Source organism: Musa acuminata, chromosome BXJ3-9, assembly GCF_036884655.1.
Source record: "Musa acuminata AAA Group cultivar baxijiao chromosome BXJ3-9, Cavendish_Baxijiao_AAA, whole genome shotgun sequence".
Taxonomy (NCBI): Eukaryota; Viridiplantae; Streptophyta; class Magnoliopsida; order Zingiberales; family Musaceae; genus Musa; species Musa acuminata.
This window is the reverse complement of record NC_088357.1, coordinates 2,154,137-2,173,495: the sequence shown is the minus strand read 5'-3', so window position 1 is coordinate 2,173,495 and position 19,359 is coordinate 2,154,137. Positions and strand designations below refer to the sequence as shown.

Below are 19,359 nucleotides of genomic sequence, written 5' to 3'. Positions count from 1 at the left end.
AAATGTAGCCTGGATCTCTTCCAGGCTTCATTGATCTTATTGAAGATCTTCATTTTTCAGAAGTATATTTCCAGCACACATATTGTACTTTCACATTTTGCCATCAAGAGTTGATGTATTATCATTTGAATCATTTTCAAAGACATACAAATAAAAGTAAGTTCTGATTTTAAGTTCATTCCATCTTTGCAGTAACGAGTTAAAAAGTTGAGCAATTAAGAATCTAGCAATATTTGAAATCCTAATAAATTAGGTCATTAAATGATTCACATGTATGATGGCTCTGTAGACACAGGTGAACTGTGATTTAATGTTTCTTGTATTTTAGTCTTTCATATCTTTCTTATTTATAAATTATTGAAGTTGTTAAAGCTTAAGTTTGTACAAAATATGGATCACGATGTAGTATAAGGTGGGAGTTCCTAATTTCCTACAGAACAAGAATGATTGAATAGATGAATTATTGTTTCAGGTGTGAGGTTCCTCTTATTATACCAAATAAGCAGTAGTCCTCCTAACATTTAGCTTCCTCTTACCTTAGTGTTACATCCTGAGACACGGTGCATGACCATGAATTGTCATAGCACTGTGACGCCACTACAAAAGACCAGTGGCATTGGAAAGAGAATAGCTCGACTGGAAATCAACACAGCAGAGGCTATAATACCACAGGCAGATGCGATGCGATGACGATGGTTGTCACTACACATATTGCACCTCTCTTTTCTATTTCTTCTATTTGCCATTACTCTCGCACATTTATCCTGTCGAAGAGCAAGATATTGGATTTTTCTTGAGGTTTTCAAAGCCATCTTTTCTGCTTGGTTCAACATGTAAGGGTTTATTTCATCACCTTTTTTCCCTTTTTTTTTTCATTCCTTTCACTTTTTTCACTTATAGCAAATTGCTTCTCTGTTTGGGAACGATTTTGGCTTGATTTGTCAAAGAAAGCTTAGGATTGAGTAACCAAAAATATTAACATTTTTCATTTACTTTCCTAACTCTTTTTTCGTTTTTTCTTCTTTTTCCTTTCTTTCCCTTTCCTTCGTCTGATTTTCGACATGCCATTTTAGTCGGGTCATTGAAGACCTGAAATTTTAACTTACCTGAGAATTCTTTATAAAAAGCACCACGATCTCTTTTGATTTTCCAAATCCCAAGATCTTCTTTTCTCAAAAGATCTTAGTCCCTGTCTCAACTTGGGGTATCTTTTCGACACCACTTGATTTCAGGTTCTTCTTTTCTTTAATTTTCTGTATTTTCATTGGAAATGATTGGTTGGGGCAATAGGGTTCAAGAACTTAAATTGTGTTCTTATGCATCATATTGTCATTTGCCTTCTTGGATTATCAAACTGGCAAAAGGAGTTTTCTTAGGCTACGTTATAAGCAATCAGTTCAATATAGGATTTTCCATTGGCTCATGTGTCTGTTTGACTTTTTTTTTCTTGACTGCATTATCTGTTTGATAAAAGAGATCTGGAAGAGGATTGTGGTCCATTTCTCAGATCTTACAGCATGCTATTTTACATGATAGACATCGTTCTATTTGATCCACACACAAAAAAGAATTTGCTTAGATGTAGAAAGAAATTTTATGACTAGCGGAGGCAGCATATGACCTTCTGAAAGGTTTAAGATTGCATGTGGGATGGAGTAAATAGTTTGCCATCATCGAACTATTATTTCTATTCCATAACAGGCTCTAAAAACATCTGGATAGAAGAAGGTTTGCTAGAGCTAAATGTACATGTTTTCATACTGCTGGCACTCAAGGATGTTGATCAAGATAGTTCTTTTTACCTTCTTGTATGGTTAATCATCTATGCCTTTTAAATCGAAGATTTTGTCAAACATTTTCTATCAAATGAAATAGAGTAGTCGTGAAACAATGTCCTCCCTGTGGTAGCATCAGAACTCCATATTTTGGAGATATGTTAGTACCCATACTCGCCTCTTATTGCAAGTAATTTGGGTCTAGAGTATATCTTGATCTGTTACACACTGCTTCATGGCTGCTGGTGTTTTCCTCTATGGTTTGCATTTAGGGTATGCGTCGGATTAATGTTCAGAATCATGTGAAGATATGATATGTATCAGCTTGTTAAGAACTTTTTTACAGATTACTTTTGCTCTACGTATCTGTATTGTTTGTGATCCATCTCAAGGTAGATAGAGCAATAATGTGGAATCACCATTAACCATTGCCATATTTTTCTTTCAGCCATCTTCATCAAAGAGAATGGAAGGGGGAAAGGATAAGCATGACGAATCTGATAAAGGATTGTTTTCGAACTTAGCGCATGGACTTATTGGAGGACATGGAAACCATGGGGGATATCCTCCACCACCCGGGGCATACCCACCTCCTGGAGCATACGCTCCACACGGATATCCTCCCGCACCCGGCGCATACCCACCTCCTGGGGCATATGCACCACATGGATATCCTCCCACGTCCAGCACATATCCTCCGCATGGCTATCCTCATCAGGGATATCCACCTCATGGTTATCCACCTTCGGGATATCTACCTACCGCTTACCCTGGTCCATCGGCTCCGTCGCATCATGGTAAGTACCACATCTTTAGTTTCAGGCAATATGCTTAAACTGCTTTAGACACACCATGCTATAATGATTAGTGGTGCATTACGAGAAGACCAATTGCTTGGATGACCAAAATATGCATTTTCCCTAAACTCGATAATAAATTGTGGACACAGGACATGGATCTAAAATGGGAGCGTTGCTGGCAGGGGGAGCTGCTGCTGCTGCAGCAGCTTACGGTGCTTACCAATTGACGCACGGCCATCATCAGACGGGACATGGAATGCCCCACTTTGGCCACCATGGCAAGTTCAAGCATGGGATGTTCGGTGGGAAACACGGTAGATTTGGTGGCAAGTTCAAGAAGTGGAAGTGATCCACAATTGCTCGACTCCATCAGCCTTATCCATAAATCCATACGGTTTTTATTTTCTTGTTTCTAAGTTCTATCTTATCTGCATCGGTCTCATTTTTGATATGACTGTGTTCAGGCTGTGTTATCGACCTTAGTACATTTTATTCATAGATATTTTTCTTGCACCTGCCAGTGGCATCCGTGCCCAATGATGCCGTTCAGTGTTGAAGAGTATACTTCTATTGCCTCCTTACGCCTTGCAAATTCATGCTCAATTATGAGCTAAATTTTGATTTGGCTCGACCAACATGGACATATTTGTTAGTTGTACAATAAGCTCTCAGCCACTCACTTGTTTCAGATATTAGCTAAAACAAAAATTACTTGAAAATATGAGATCCGAGCCTAAGATCTTACAATGATGTATCAGATTCACTTATCAATCGAGGTTTAAAATTTCGTCTTTACACTTTAAATAATGATCTAATGGTGATATATCAAACCTTACGTCTAAAACATCCTCATCCAATATATTTTTGATCTGATGATGGCATACTGAATCCAATATATCTTTATACCTAAAATATTGATTGGATAGTGGTGTATCAAATCTACTTAAAAGTTGAGAATTCGAAATATCATCAAATTTATTTAGATGATTTGTCAATGTTGATTGTCTTCAAAATCGGACTCTTAGGAGACACCCGATAAAAGATCTACATGAACCCATGCAAGAATGAAAACTAAAAATAAAAAGAGTTGCATCAAAGGTTTCACACACGACATATGTTTCAAAAGCTTCAATAAGGAAAAGGGCAAATAAAGAACTGTACCAGTAACTGTGGTTAAGCATGAGAGAGCTTCTTTATGTTTGGGACGTTGTAGTTCTGGGTGCTGTAAATACCACAGCCAGTTCCTAGCAAAAAAGAGAAACTGCTTCTTATTATCCCCATCTTAGACTGCTCTGATATCCAAATTCAAAATGAACGTTAATATCCCTACAAAGGAGCGAGGAGAAAGTGTCGTTCAAATTCAAAAAGAATGTTAACACCCCTAACAGAGAAGCAAGAAGAAAGAAATGCCTTAATACTTGAAAGTATAACTTTGAGAACCAGTATATACCTGACAACCGAGTATGGTGGTGGCCGCGATGCCCAACAATGACGGTCTTGGATTAGGTGCTGTGACTTTCACTCCTTTCCGTGCACATGCTTACGACGAGTCAAATGTGTCTAACAATTGTGAATATTTTTTTTAAAAAGGACATTTATCAATACAAATTCAAAAGTTCTAGTGCAGGCCGAAAGAGAGTGTCGGCTTTGCAATTGAGTAGATTTGATTATCTTACGCAGAAATTTCTCCCTAATAACTTCTGTATGATACAAAAAACGAAGTTGCTAAACAACATCAAACTAAGTCAATTGGTCCCCAAATATGAGAGACATATGCATCTACAGAGTTCTAAAACAAAGTTTTCTAAAACTTGGATGAACCATAAAGTTGGGCTGCTACATTGAGCTCCACCATTGTTTCATCGGGGAGGTTTTTCAGATGGTCATCCTTCCTCCACACCAGGGTCTGTAGTACCGAACTGTACCGCCCGGTATGGGCGGTACGTACCGGTCCGAGTGCACTGTAGCACTGTAGCAGTGCTACATTACTCGGCGCACCTGGGTATACCGCTCGGCACACCTGGGTGTCCCGCTCGGTATACCATACCGTACCGGTACCGAGCCCAAGTCGAAATACCGGTATGGTACGGTATTGCGAACCTTGCTTCACATCCTCTTTTTCCTCAAGTTTCTTCTTTTCTATTATTATCTTTAAGAAACATAGTCTCAGTCTAAACCTTGTAATAGTAGTGACCAAAAACCCAATAACACAATTTAGTCCTTTCTCAAAAAATCAATATTTTCACATTGACCTTCTAAATAGCAAATTTTCTTTCATCTAGATATCAATTATACCAAGTAAAAGAACTTCGATGAGATGTCAAAAGCAAATGATAATTTGAGAGAATTCCCCAATGCTTGACCAGCTTCAGAAGTTAAAACTGTCATTATGGCATTCTCTCACCTAATGATAAAAAACATTGGTGACTTAGACTCAGAGGAGAAGACATATATTAATATGTCGATGACATGCATCAAGAACAGATATGGTGGAGCACAATTATAATTCTGAATAGATTGAAACCAAGATGACAACTGAGGAAACTTAAAGGATGTCTTTAATCTCATAAGAACTCAGCTTCCACTTTTCTTTATAAATTTGGATTTTGGATTGATGCATAACTTACCATGTCATAAGTAGGTCTTGTGAAACAAATGAAGCCTATCACGAGTTTCTTAATTCTTTGGATGATTTCCTATTCACTTACCGATGTCACTTGTCGTCATCCTAGGCTCCTAGCAAATATTTTAATCTGCTGACTTAACAGATGTGTCACTAGTGTCATCCTACAGCGTAGAAATTTCAATTAACATTCAACAAATTGTCTCATTTATGAAATAAACAATCCTTTTTCCATCTGCTGTATTATCAGAGCAATATGAGATGAATGTTTGTACTTTTCCTATCCTCTACTAAATTGTAAATTTCTTCAGCTTTTGTAACAATATCCGATCTTTGAAGCGTCATTGATCTTATTGAATATCTGCATTTTTCAAAATTTTTTTCGAGCTCACTGTACTTTTACATTTTTCCATCAAAGACTGACACATTATCTTTGAAATCTTCAAAGACATACAAATAAAAGTGAATTTTGATTTTAAGTTCATTCCATCTTTACATTAATGAATTAGTTAGATACAACATCTCTTTAATATGGGAAGGAGGCCTAGGAAGGCTATAATTTTTTTTCTGAAGGCTCAAATAACAAGTTGTCCCACCCACTATTTTGTGTAAGTTTTTCAGTTCTTAGCAAGGATTTCAATTGCTAATACTTGGACCATGTGCTTGAATGTCATCATTGGTTAAGTAAAATATCATATATAAGGAATATTGTCAGACCCAACAAGGAAAAAAGACAAAGAAAATCCATGCCTTAATTATCTGTAAACTCTTAATTTGATTTTAACCTTTAGATTCTTTAAAAATTATATATTTATACAAGATGTTGCAAACTCACTTCATTATTCATCAAATTAAGACTAAAAAGCATACAGCATCTATGAAGTCTTATGCACAAGGACAGCACCTCTGTAACACACAAACATCAAAATTTTATCCATTTTTATAAAGAACTAATAATTCATGAAAAGAAAAGACTCAATCCTTGATGATATCATGGTTCTATAATTTATTTATACAAACCATGTATCTCAAAAGATGACCCTGAACAAACCCCAAATCAGTGGATTCCCTTGTGCACTAAGACACCCTCTTTACCTTAGTCACCCATCAAATTGGTTAGCCAAAATCATTTAGTGTCATGACTCCATGACCTACGAGGAGCAAGTTCAATGACACCCGAGACAACGACTTAATTTGGAGATCATATTTCCAGGTTTAAGCAACAAAATTCAAGCCATAATGAGAAGTTCATGAGACACCCTACCTTGTCTTGGAACTGTATTTGACATTCCCAATTGGAACTCTAATCGAAGACACCACAAATCATTTATTAGATTTAACAATGACTTATTTTGAGATCATATTGCTAAGTCTAAGCACCAAAATTCAAGCCACCTTCCTTGTCTTGGAACTTTGTTTGGCATCCCCAATTGGGACTCTATGACATAATTGAAGACTCACCACAAAAATCATATATCAGATTTGTCAAATCTTACAAATTTTCAGCAGACAACGGAGTCAATGGAATAGATTTCAACTATAACTGAGGACAATGTGAAGCCAAAAAGAGCATGAATCCACGAAGAACAAACCCTACGCGGAAGAACACCTAACGATCCCAGCGTGCCAAGAATTTAAAGGGAAGGCGAGCCCCGGAACCTTTACATTTACGCCTCAATGGGGAGAAGACGCTCGTAAATGAACGCAGAACCCTGATCGATTCGGCAAAAGAAAACAAAATTACTAGGGTTGTGTCTGTTCTGTTCTGCTGCAGAGATCAGGTTCTGCTCCTTATTCTGTTCTTCCCCAAACCAGATAATGATCTTACCAGAGGATAAACGAAACGACACCAGAAATTTAGAGGCCAGAGGCGTTCGATAGAAAACAAATCTCACCGGATCGTCGCAGCCCTCGAGACGGAGCCTTGACCGACGACAGCAGAGAGAGAGAGAGATGTTTCCAGATCCACCGCGAAGCGTGAACGCCGCCAGCGCCGCCTCGTCGGCTTGCGTTCCATGCGAGTTGGGTCGGGACTACTTGGAGCACCGTAATGATGAACGGCCCTGCGAACCCGATCTGGAGCTCAGCATTCCGACGCGAATCTCGACGTCCACTTCCTTGTCATGGCCTAAACGGGCGGGCGGCATCCCGGCGAATCACACGACGGCTTGGTAACCTGTCGGATCCGAATCGATCCAAATGTTCTCTGGTTGCCGACTCACGCCATCGGATCCGAGGTTTTATTCGCTTGGCTGTGTTAAATGTAGAGGACAAAGAAGAAGATTAAATAAAACAGAAAAAATCTCTACTATTTCGAAGAGTAGCAATTCGGAAGAGAATCCTATCATCTATAATTTTCCTTCTTATTTATTAGGATTATTATTGTTTTGACCCAATATTACATGTATCACGTAACAAAATTTTCGATAAATTTAACCACTTATCTTTTATAATATAATATAATATAATATATATATGTGACGACACTTCAATCATAACCGCCACGAGTACGACAGCCCAACAACAGGGTCACATTATGATATACCTAAATAATACGCAAGCATTCTACGCTGTACGAAAACTGCAAAGCACAACATACATAGATAACATCAAACAACTAATTTTATGCTTCAAGCGATTATTACAGGACACCGTAGACAGTAAACCCCATTCAACAACATCAAACGAACTCATGCATACAACCACTTGAATGAAGTTTTGTCCCAAAAAGGAACGAACAAGAAACAGAATGCATAGAGAAGCCATCTCTGTCATCTTCTCCACTCGGTTGTCTCTCCCTGCATACAGCTATTCTATCTATTACCCCACTCTGCTGGATTATGGCATCAGATCTCTCGTATTGCTCGCATCGACTCTCGAACGCGCGCTCCCGCAACCTCAGATCTCTCTGTTGAACACATAAACGTACCTCGTTGCATCATCGATCTCCTTAACGCGCGCGCTGACGTCGGATCTCCCGCTCGGACTCATGAACGTGCCTCGGAACCGTATCGTTCGCATCATCTCTCGAGCTCATGAACGCGCCTTGGAACCGTACCGTAACGTCGTTCGTGCCTCCAGTTGTGTGCGTCTTCTGCGAGGGAGACCTGTGGTTTCCTATGTTCATCTTCCCTCGTATATAACATGCGTCCTTATCTTCTCGAGCCAATTAATCGTCACGATGCTACGCCACTCTCTCGATGCTGGAGTCATCTCGTTCTCCTACATTATGACGTGGATTTGTCTTCTGTTCCAAGTTAACTGACACGTAGAAACGTCAGGAGGCGATCCGCTACGGCCTCGTAGACGTTACTCCCACCGATCTACTACCACGTAACGAGGTCGGTGGTCGAGGAGGGACAGGTGTCGAGTGGATCGCGGGGATTGGATGGAGCTGCTTCCGGTGAAGATTACACCGGATCCAGGGGAGGAGAGCGGTGACGGAGTCGGTGTCGGTCGGATCCTGCGGCGGGTGATCATAGCGATACCACGGGAACGCGGACAAACGATGAATCTTTGTAGGCGACGTCGCGTTTTGCACACCTACTAATTATCTTGTTTATGCTAAGCCATTAAATTATAATGTTATTAGAAAAAAAGCTTGAGCGATTAAGAATCTAACAATATGATGGCTCCGTAGACAAGTGAACTGTGATTTAACGTTTCTTGTATTTTAGTCTTTCATACCTTTCTTATTTATAAATTATCGTAAGTTGTTAAAGCTTAAGTTTGTACAAAATACGATGTAGTATAAGGTGAGAGTTCCTGAATTCCTACAGTACAAGAACGAATGAATAAATGAATCGTTGTTTCAGGTGTGAGGTTCCTCTTATTATACCGAATAGGCACTAGTCATCCTAACATTTAGCTTCCTCTTACCTTAGTGTTACAGCCCCCGACACCGTGCATGACCATGAATTGTCACAGCACTGTGACGCCGCTACGAAAGACCAGTGGCATTGGAGAGAGAATAGCTCGACCGGGAATCAACACAACCGAGGCTATGATACCGTAGGCACATGCGATGCGACGACCACTTCACATATCACAGTCCATCACTTCACCTCATTGGAAGATACGTGTTGAGCACAACATGAAACAGAGCAGAACAGAACAACCCACCACTATCATCTCTGCGCGACACAGCACCTTCACTGGATTCACAGTGAACCCCAACGAGGAAGGGGCTGAGACGACGGGAAAGCAAAAGCTGCCGCAGTTGCAGGGTCTCCCCCCCATCCATCACATCCTCGACTCTGACACGAGAAAGAAACCACTCATTAGGCGCCATACGGTTTAGTCTTTTCCCCAGTTGGACACTGGACAAACGTCTCTCTCTCTCTTCTAGTCCTATCATCCCTGTACCCACAAACAAGAAGGTAACAACAAACGATGATGTCTAATCCTTGAAAGGTGGAACTCCCCTCCCCAGCTACTACAAGTCAACATCACGCACAACAGGGACGCATCACAGCTGGAAGCCAGTAACGAAAAGTCCTCCAGCTTTTAAATCAGCTACAGTTCTCGAGCATCAGGTACTGTTGTAGTGGAGTGAATCGGCATTCTTCATAGTAGAAAATGAACGATGCCAGTATTGTTTCAGACGGCGGAAGGGAAGCCGGCATCTAATCTAACCCCACCCAGCATTTCTCTCTCATTATGAGCCAAGACATGGAAGCTTTTCCCTGACCAATGCTCGACCTTAGCTATCACCTGCATGCAAGTATCCACCATATCGAACTTTATGACTTAATGCAACAAACAGTCTATACCGAGAATGGAGTACCAAACATTTCTGATTGGTGCTACCTAGCACCAACTCGTAATCAGTTTCAGAAATGGTAGCTGGTGCTTGCTGACTGAGGGAACAATACGGGATGGATAATTGGAGGTGGCGGAGCTGGCGGCGGTGGAATCACAGCCACTGTGGAGGCGCTAGAGAATCCTGATGATGCTGCAGAAGAGACTAATGGCAAGAGAGTTGGACCATGCATTTGCCACGCCCAGTTTGGAAAGACTAGCAAACCCACCTCCTGCCTCTGATCTTTCCCTCTTTCCTGTATAATTCGATGCTGTCCATTAGACCATATCAGCATGAATTCAACAATTGTAGCATAACAAATTATTTCATGGACATATGAACACCGATGCATTAGTGGGAGCCTCGGACGTTCACTCTTTTTATCAAAAACCCAAGCGCGATACTGAAGTTGGTCGATAATGCATTTATTATTGTCAAATTGATGCTGATTGCTGAAGAAAGTAAATGAAATGAAAATGACTTTGTTGCTTAGCATATAGCTTATAAAACAGTTGATTATGTAAACAAACTTCTACTTTCTTGCAATGCACTTGGATGTCTCGTGTACACTAAAACCACGCAAGAAATATGTGGTTGATTGTCCTAAGAGATCTTCTGAATATATAAACTATTTCCTTTTTATCTCCAACTCCATCAGTTTCTGACATAATAATTCTTTTGCCAGTAATTATTGACCATCGTACCAATATTTTTTTTTTCTTGTTAAGAGATGCAACTTCAAAAGGACTTAATCATAAGAAAATCATAGTTGGAGCTAAAGTATTACTGTCACAATAGAGGAATGGGGGAGATCAGTTAGAAGGTCATTAGTATGAGAGAAAAACATTTACAGCAACTGGCACATTTAAGAACGTTCAGTATATGCCTGATATCTCAACAAAATGATATATATCGAAAAATCTACAAGGTAAAAGACTATTTACCTCAGCATTTCCAGTTTCCATATCTCCAAATAAGCCACAATTGAAATTGGTACTAGTAGAGCTACCATCCCTTTTTGCACTGTCGAGGTTAGGTTGAGAAATCCTCAGGCTTAAATCAACATCCTTGAAGCCAACTATCATGAACATAAGTTTATGAAAAGATTACTCAGAAACAACTAAATGCACAAAGAACATAATTTAGGATAGACAGGAAAACACAAGAATATTTCATAATGATACCTTCATTTTCAGGCTCAAGAAGTATCTCATCTTGATAGAGGCTTGGCTCAAAATTGGTGATAGCTACCCTTCCATTACATTTAATTGCAGCCTTGTCATATGCCCTAACAATAAAAGAAAAATAAAAGTTTTTTACTGTTTTTATTAACCCTTTAATGTAAACGTTTGTATCAGAATATGGTTATAAGCAATCAGAAATTAGACCTTGCAGCCTCTATTTCGCTGTCGAATAAACCAAGATAAATATACCTGTACAAGATAAAGAAAAAAAAAATCATGTTTTCAAATGTAAACATGGACTTTAGTCTTATAATTCAAGAAGCTAAAAAGGTTTAGGAGATGATGACCTTTAGTTTTACATTTATGTTTAATAGCGATCTAATGTTCCATGCGCTTTATTAGTGGAATTTATGTGCTATCTAAGAATTTGATTTGGGAATAAGAATTTATATGTCTAACATACTTGTGTTTCACTTCTTAACCCCTGCATTTTTTTCCTATTACTTCTCTGCATTAATAACTGTTCCATTCACATTTCACTACAGTCGCATATGAATACATAACTTGCATTAAATCCTCAAACTGTCATTGGGTTCAAATACACAAACCACCTAGTTGAGATTAGATTGCATGGATAGAAAACATAAGCTTATTTGAGATCCAACTCGAGAATGAAGCAAGAAAATTAGAGAAGCTAGGACATCGTACTTTTTGCCAAGGAACTGTCCCATGCGAGCCTCCCAACGCCCACACTTGTGAAGTGTCACGCCTCTGTACTTGGAGCTTCCTCTTGCAAACCCAGTACTTTGACGACGAAGTATATGCACAAATTCTTCCTTTGATAGATTCCTCATCTGAAATCAAATAACATATTCACTGTAGCTTGCTTAAATTTAATGTCAGCTCTACACACTTGCAAAGAAAGATGGAGGCCTGTCAGTCCCACACATAAATGTGATGTCACATTGATGTTCATACAGACATGTCTTTCTGTTTCTAGGATTACCTGCTTCAAATCCTCGTCATAATCACTGAGACTAAAGTTAATGTCAGCACCAAGTCCCCGAAATTTGATTGCAGCACGATCATATGCTCTGCAATCCATTTCAGAGACAACATAACAGTTCCCAAACGATGAACTACTGGAATAGTACATATACTCCACGACCAAAGCACTAATGGGGGATGGAGCAAAAGAAATCAAACCTTGCAGCAGCATGAGCAGTATCGAAGCCTCCTGAAGTTTCCATCGAAACAGAGCAAAAGAGTTAAAAACCCCAAACATATCGAATTAGCAATCTTTCCCCTGTTCAAGCAAAGAGAGATCGATTCTTACCCAAATAGACTTGCTTTCCACAATCCCTGGGCAAGGTTAAGGGAGAAAGGGGCACATCCCATTAAGTTAGAACATTACATAAATAACAAGGGGCAGGAGAAAGAACTTGCTAACCAGATGTGGGACTCCCATCTCCCGGTTCTCCTGTAGAAGGTGACGCCGCGATACTGCGAACTCCGAGACCTTGGGCCTCGCCTGCTCTTCTTCACCTGCTGCTGCTGCTGCAGATGACATAAAGCCTTCCCCCCCGTCGCCTCCACCGCACCGCCCACCATCCCCTTTCCGAAACTGAGATCGGCCCAGCCCAAGGACGAGCAAGAGGCCGCAGCCACCGGAGGCTGGAATGTCACCGCCTCCGCCGTAGGGAACAGCTGCTGCGTGACGATGCCCGGTTCCGGCCAGACACCACTCTCCTCCTCGATCTCATCGTCATAATCATCAAAAACCGGCTCGGTGGGGTGCCTAAAGATGCCGAAGCGGCAGGTGGCGGCGCCGTTCGTGGAGCGCGTGCCCTCTTCTCCGTTGGCGGCGGTTGCTTCGTTGATGGACGCCTCAGAGGAGTTGGAAGCCGCAATGAACGACTCTCCGGGAGAGACCACATTAAGATCAAACCCCATCTTCGTCTCGAGAGACACCGATGGGCACTTGGCCAAAGTCCGAAGAGAGCCAACAGATTGCACCAATCCGAGAGGAGTCAGAGGGAAGCGAGGAGTAAACTTCGGAGGATGAATTCGCCGTCGGAGGAGATTCGATCCATCTGGAGGGAGACGGATTGGTGGAAGGCAGAGGGAGTGAGATGGAGACGAGACAGGAGTGACGAGCAGTGGAGGGAGAATGCACGCAAGAGGCATGTATATTATAGTATTATCAGGACCAATAGAGCTATTGATGATCCGTCTCTTGTCCTTATCGAATCACATAGCGGGGGAGTACGCCGCAGGTGAGATATGCCGAATCTTTCGGTCACGTGCTCGCGTCCTCTGTGCAAACGCTGGCAAACTACTGTTATTTAGAACGCAATGCCTGCAATTAGATACCAACTTAAACGTAATCTATGTAATCAAGAACAAATTATTATTATTATTTCTTGATCTCTTCACTATGACGAACAACAATTAATTCTTTGGCAATAAAAAAAAAGCATAGATTAAAGTTTGCTGATGATAGCAGGAAAATTTAATCTAGTTATTTTCACCCAGAACCAAAACTTGCCAAAGGATTCAAAATAGATTGCCTGCAGTTCCATTGTTGACGGAAAAAACCTGAAAACTTCAAATTTATTAAAGGAACAAAAAATTCACTAGAATGCCAGGACATGGTAAGCATGTGATAGCTTATCAATTCAATCAGTAACAACTGTCAAAACAAATACAACGTTAACACCATTCATAAAAGATTCTAAAACACCAATATTTCGAAACAGTGAAAAGATTGGTTCTACCTTTTCCGTCCTTATGTTCTGTCATCCTTGTATTTGTCACTGAAAGAATTGATGTGGACTGCACTGTATGCTTTAATCTTGTGTGGTCGATGCAACAGTGAGATAGACTGACCCGTCAATCATTCATCTAAAATATATACTAAGTCCACGTTGGCCCTCATCCCTGCTTGATCCCTGTGGATCGCCAATCATTCATCTAAAATATATACATCAATATATCCAAGTCAATCATTCATCTAAAATATATACATAAATCCTTCCACTAAACGCTTATGATTTAAATAGGATGATCCATATCACTTGAAGATTGCCACGATTATGCTCCATCATCAGAAAAATCAATGACTAGTTTTTCTGGTCATAAAATAGAAGTATCGATAGTTCTAATCTATATCTGTTAATAGTATGCAGCATAACAAAAGAGAGCCAGGGAAGCAATACCCCTTGCAACGTGTTCCTCAAAGAAACATGTGAATAGCACTCCACAAACAAGAAATTAATGTGGGATATGAGAACAAAAACTTATTATTATTGGAAGCTAGATGCATTCTCGAAATCCTTTTGACTTCTTTCAGACTAATGAAACCATCTCAAGTTGCTAACTCATAAACCAGCAAAATACTCGAACTCAATCTGAGTCATACCCAAAAGAATATAACAGAGATAATTTTTTCTATCCAGATCCCTGCCACAGAAATCACCTATAGATATTCAGCACTCGGTTTTCCTGTTTACACTTGATGAATAGAGAAGAAACTGAGAAAAAAAGAAGAAGAAGGATTTATCCATCTTTACCGAGGTAATTGACATCAGTTGATTCTGCATATCATAGATAGTGATCATCCTTGTCAATTCACAAAAGAAATTTTGGCAAGCAATGACCCTATCACCTTCATTATTGATAGGGGGAAGTTGACCCCCCTAATCGTAGCTCGTTACTTGACTGCTTGGTCAACACAAGAGGCAGGACCCACACGATGTGGCAACCACCTAAGTGCAGCAACAATGGTGAACATAGAAGAGAATATTCTGTCATACCACATAATATTCTTTTGGGTCTGGCCTGCTACAAAGTCCATTAATTTACTATACCAACATCAATTACTATTCACTCATGACTCTACTTTCCATCTCAATCCTAACTTCTTCGACTCTAAAATTCTTACAGGTCGGCTCCTCGATGGATGTTTGAACCATCTTTTTGCTCATCTTTAGACTCTTGTGCACACAGACCAGGATCAATTGGGGCAGACAGAAACATCACTGACAACCACATCATCAACTATCAAGTCCTTAATTTGCAAATCATCAGCATCTTTGTATCTCTCTTCCCATATATACTACAGCAAAACTCTATTGATTTAAAAAGTTCATCTAATCTGCAACAAGAATTCCAAGATCAATTCTTGGAACTATAGATTAAATTCAAACATTACTTCCTTAATTTAAATGTATGTTTTTATTTGTTTCCTGGATAACTTGGATAACTATCTAGTAATTTCATTTTCATTGAGCTTTATGCCTAAATCATCGGCCCAAAATACTTAAAGCCCAAGTTGCCAATAGTATACCCACCAAATCCCAATATAATTTAATTCACTTCCGATATGAGGTTAAATCAGAATATTACATTTATCTAAATAGGTCAAAAAGTAGTATGCAAATAAAACAGTTTCCACGGCCTACAAGATATTATCACTTCAACAATTTGATCTCTTTTTACTCGTGAAACTTTTCCAGAATTATCATGAACGTCATAACAGTAACAACTCCTTTGTCAAACTTATCTTTGTCTAGTTCTTTTTATTAAAATCTTTCTCTAGTTTCTTACCATGTAGCTCTGTTGGTAGACTTCTAATATTGAGCCTTATCAACCAGACATCAGATACCACATGGAAGTCAAGTATGCACGTTTCCCCAGCCTGCAAGAAATTATTCCATAATTTAAAGTTACCTCAAAGCTGTCTTGATGAAAAAAATCTTCCATAAGTATCTAAATCTCAAGAGGAAGGCAGACCAACAGTTCCATTGCACCTTGAGCAAGTTTCATAACCAGCTGGCCAATTCATCACAGCTACTCTTATAAGAAATTCTTTTCTTTTTTTGGCTGTATGGCAGGTATTATTTGCTTGCAACACATGACTGTGTCATTACCCAGAAAAATGCACAAATACACCATTTTCTTTCTGATCAACAACTGCAGCAAATTAGATAAGCAACAATTAAAATACCGTCTCCTCTAGCACAAGTTACATGAGTGGGAATTTGAGGCTAATGTAAGTTCATAAAGATGTAGTCATTAAAAATAATGAAGTTTCACAAATTAACGGAAAAGTTAACAATTCGGCCCAGGATGAACTTCAAGACTGCATGATAAATATAAAATGTTGAAAAAATAAAATATAATGAAATATTATGATCCGTCATGTCCCGCCCAATGGGATAATCATATCACAACCCATCCTAATAGGATAATTATATTCTTAATGTATTGAGTTTGAATCATTAATTCAAAATATTTAAGTCCACACTAATAATAGTACACCTATCCAATGCTTACAGATGAATTCAAATTTTTATCCACTCTTGATGTGTAGTATACTCATGGATGTTAGACACATTTCCTGTGCTCTCTCCTATGGATGTCTTCCCATGAATTTTTTCTAAATGCACTAAAGTATTTATCGTCAACTTGTTTTCTTCTTAAGAGAGAAAAAATGAAGTATAAAAGCAGGCTATATGTGACTTCTGATAAATGTTTACTTATATTCACCTATCAACAGGTGGTTTATGCATTTACTCTATTGATTATTCACATTGTACTTATGGAAGGAATGCCTAGCCGGAAATTTTGAAAAGTCATCACATTTGTTTGACCATTGTAACAATGAAGAAGAAGAGTGTGAACATGTGGATAAGGTAATAGTTAGTTTGCAACTGATGCCAAGCACAAAGAGTAGATTCAGCATAGGGATGATAGCTTCCATCGATGATGCATAAGGGATTTAGAAAAATTGCCAAAACTCGTCTAGTCTGGACCGTTACACAATATAAAATCAGGGGAAACAGCATTACAATTGAGCTCTATGAAATGACAAGATTATAAATTAGCTGTCTAAATGCACTAAAGGATTTATGGTCAACTTGTTTTCTTCTTGAGAGAGCAAAAATTAAGTATAAAAGCGGGCTAGATGTTACTTCTGATAAATGTTAAGTTTTACTTATATTCACCAATCAACAGGTGGTTTATGTATATTGATTATTCACGTTGTACTTATGGAAGGAATGCCTAGCCGGAAATCTTGAAAGGTCATCACATTTGTTTGACCTTTGTAACGATGAAGAAGAAGAGTGTGAACATGTGGATAAGGTAATAATTAGTTTGCAACTGATGCCAACCACAAAGAGTGGATTCAGCAAAGGGATGATAGCATCCATCGATGATTGATGCTGGGCTTGCATGAGGGATTTAGAAACATTGCCAAAACTCGTCTAGTCTGGACCATTACACAATATAAAATCAGGGGAAACAGCATTATAATTGAGCTCTACGAAGTGACAAGATTATAAATTAGGGTTCTCCCTCGTCGCTTGGACGACAGATTTAGTCAGATTCAGATTAAATTAATCTGTTCCAACTTTGCCACACCGAGCCAATATCCGTTGTACAAAATAACATCCAAACATGAAGAGACCAGAACTTGAAGAAGATTACCAACAAACCAAACGAAAGGAAACAGAGAAACTGACAAGACTACGATGAGATCTAGGGTTAAGTCGGCATTCGGTGTTAGAAAAAGAAAGCACCGGAAACTATCGATGACTAGAGCAACACGAATTGGTGCAATATCATATCATGGAACGAACATCGCATAAAGCGAATAACTAATTTGTGTCGATAAAAACTCCCAATGAAGTGACAAGATTTCCTTACTAGAGAGACCTCGCCGCCGCAGAGCGACGATACTGTTCTCCAGCTCCAACGTGAACCACGCCATCGCCGCCAGTGATCAGGACGAAGAGGAGGAATCCATGGGCCTCTCTCTCTCTCCGATCGTTAACCGAGGGGCTCCGACCGGAAAAAGAAATTGGCAGTTGGGAACGGGTTGTTGGGTTTCGATCCGAAGTCTAATCTTAAGGAAGAGCACCGAAGGATCCGATAGGAAGTTTATGTTGTTCATGGGCTTGACTCACCAACCCGGTTCAACCTTGCCACTCAATTACTTTTTATTAAAAATACTAAATATTTATATTATATTATGAAACATTGATGTTAAATGATATGGGCAACGTTACGATAGGAACTGGATAATATATTTCTAATTTTCATGGTTCTATATACTTTTTATAGAGATATGTTCTGAATAATACTTTAGCATTCCCAATTTAATAGATAATTGATCAATCATCTTTTATTTTTTTTTGGACAAATTGATTTAATCCGCCTATATTTTTCTTATTATCCATATAGGATTAAGGAAGGAACAATATGTGGATGTGGGCAGCGACTTAGTTTAATATTTCATGTGCAAAAAGTTCTTTGCTGTGGTCAAAGTGCCTAGAATGCTTATTTGGTGATTAAGAAGGGCTTGAACGTTTGCTTGATGATCAAAATTAAATGGTCCCTTATTGCTATGGTCTGATAAGTTTTTTATAGTAGATTTAATCAGAAAAATATTCTTTAGCACGGGTAAAATATTTCATCGACATTTTATGTTGGGTTTATGTCCATTTAGGCTTAACAGTTGGTTGAGGCCTTCCTCTTTATACCAATTAAGTTACCATGTGTCAAGCATTAATCGAGGCTAATATTTTTTTATCATGTATACTTTAGGAATTCTCTTGGAGGGATTTGGAAGTGTATTCATATGTTGGCTCAATATATTGGTCACTAGTGCAATAGGCAACCTCTTTTAACTCTTGACTTAGTGAGCACATTAGACACCCTTAGATGCTTAACTCGAGAAGGACGCATTAGGTGTATTTTTTTGTTTAGCCTGAGAAGAATGCATCAAACAATGGAAGAAGAGATGATGTCAACTAAACTATTTTGATGTTTTACATCAAGTATCAAGTAGTGGAGGGGGAAATTATGCTACTTAAACTACTAGAGTAATGCTAATGAGCATATGTCGGGTAGAGTATCTCGACGAATTGGTCAATCCATCCACTTCATATGATAAAAGATGGACATGACTGACCTTATATAGTTGCACTCAGGCGCCTACATTGGGCGATAAAGGAAATGACAATCGATTCACTATAGAGTTATCAACCAATTTGTTATAGAGTAGTCGATACGGCCACATTTGGCAATAGAGGAGATAATGATCGATCCCTACTGTAACGATGTCGAGGAAGCCACATTGGGTAGTCAAAGCTTGTCATCATATGATCCA

The 19,359-nt window shown here is 39.1% G+C and overlaps 3 protein-coding genes across 6 annotated transcripts; 1 reads left to right on the top strand and 2 right to left on the bottom strand.

The window, feature by feature from the left end:
* Nucleotides 1–1,665: 1,665 nt before the first annotated feature.
* On the top strand, nucleotides 1,666–3,713 carry LOC135649508 (glycine-rich protein A3-like). Its single transcript, XM_065167965.1, has 2 exons — nucleotides 1,666–2,572; nucleotides 2,725–3,713. The coding sequence occupies exons 1-2, from the start codon at nucleotides 2,242–2,244 to the stop codon at nucleotides 2,922–2,924; spliced, it is 531 nt and encodes a 176-aa protein (XP_065024037.1). The 5' UTR covers nucleotides 1,666–2,241; the 3' UTR covers nucleotides 2,925–3,713.
* Nucleotides 3,714–3,748: 35 nt separating this feature from the next.
* LOC135649509 (uncharacterized) lies at nucleotides 3,749–7,122 on the bottom strand. Its single transcript, XM_065167969.1, has 3 exons — nucleotides 7,094–7,122; nucleotides 4,026–4,135; nucleotides 3,749–3,901 (listed from the first exon to the last, which is right to left on the bottom strand). The coding sequence occupies exon 3, from the start codon at nucleotides 3,854–3,856 to the stop codon at nucleotides 3,749–3,751; it is 108 nt and encodes a 35-aa protein (XP_065024041.1). The 5' UTR covers nucleotides 3,857–3,901; nucleotides 4,026–4,135; nucleotides 7,094–7,122.
* Nucleotides 7,123–9,235: 2,113 nt separating this feature from the next.
* LOC103996815 (APETALA2-like protein 2) lies at nucleotides 9,236–18,037 on the bottom strand. Of its 4 annotated transcripts, none has more exons than XM_009417827.3 (13): nucleotides 17,895–18,037; nucleotides 15,995–16,157; nucleotides 15,792–15,882; nucleotides 13,961–14,156; nucleotides 12,634–13,542; nucleotides 12,520–12,545; nucleotides 12,390–12,420; nucleotides 12,190–12,277; nucleotides 11,892–12,037; nucleotides 11,388–11,432; nucleotides 11,184–11,287; nucleotides 10,944–11,077; nucleotides 9,236–10,270 (listed from the first exon to the last, which is right to left on the bottom strand). In XM_009417827.3, exons 5-13 carry the CDS (start codon nucleotides 13,368–13,370, stop codon nucleotides 10,031–10,033), a joined length of 1,551 nt encoding a protein of 516 aa, XP_009416102.2. In that variant the 5' UTR covers nucleotides 13,371–13,542; nucleotides 13,961–14,156; nucleotides 15,792–15,882; nucleotides 15,995–16,157; nucleotides 17,895–18,037; the 3' UTR covers nucleotides 9,236–10,030. The 4 variants fall into 4 exon arrangements, with proteins under 4 accessions (XP_009416102.2, XP_065022370.1, XP_018674239.2 ...); XM_065166298.1 differs by having other exon boundaries at nucleotides 13,961–14,134; XM_018818694.2 differs by having other exon boundaries at nucleotides 9,236–10,255; nucleotides 13,961–14,134; nucleotides 17,895–18,035.
* Nucleotides 18,038–19,359: the final 1,322 nt, after the last annotated feature.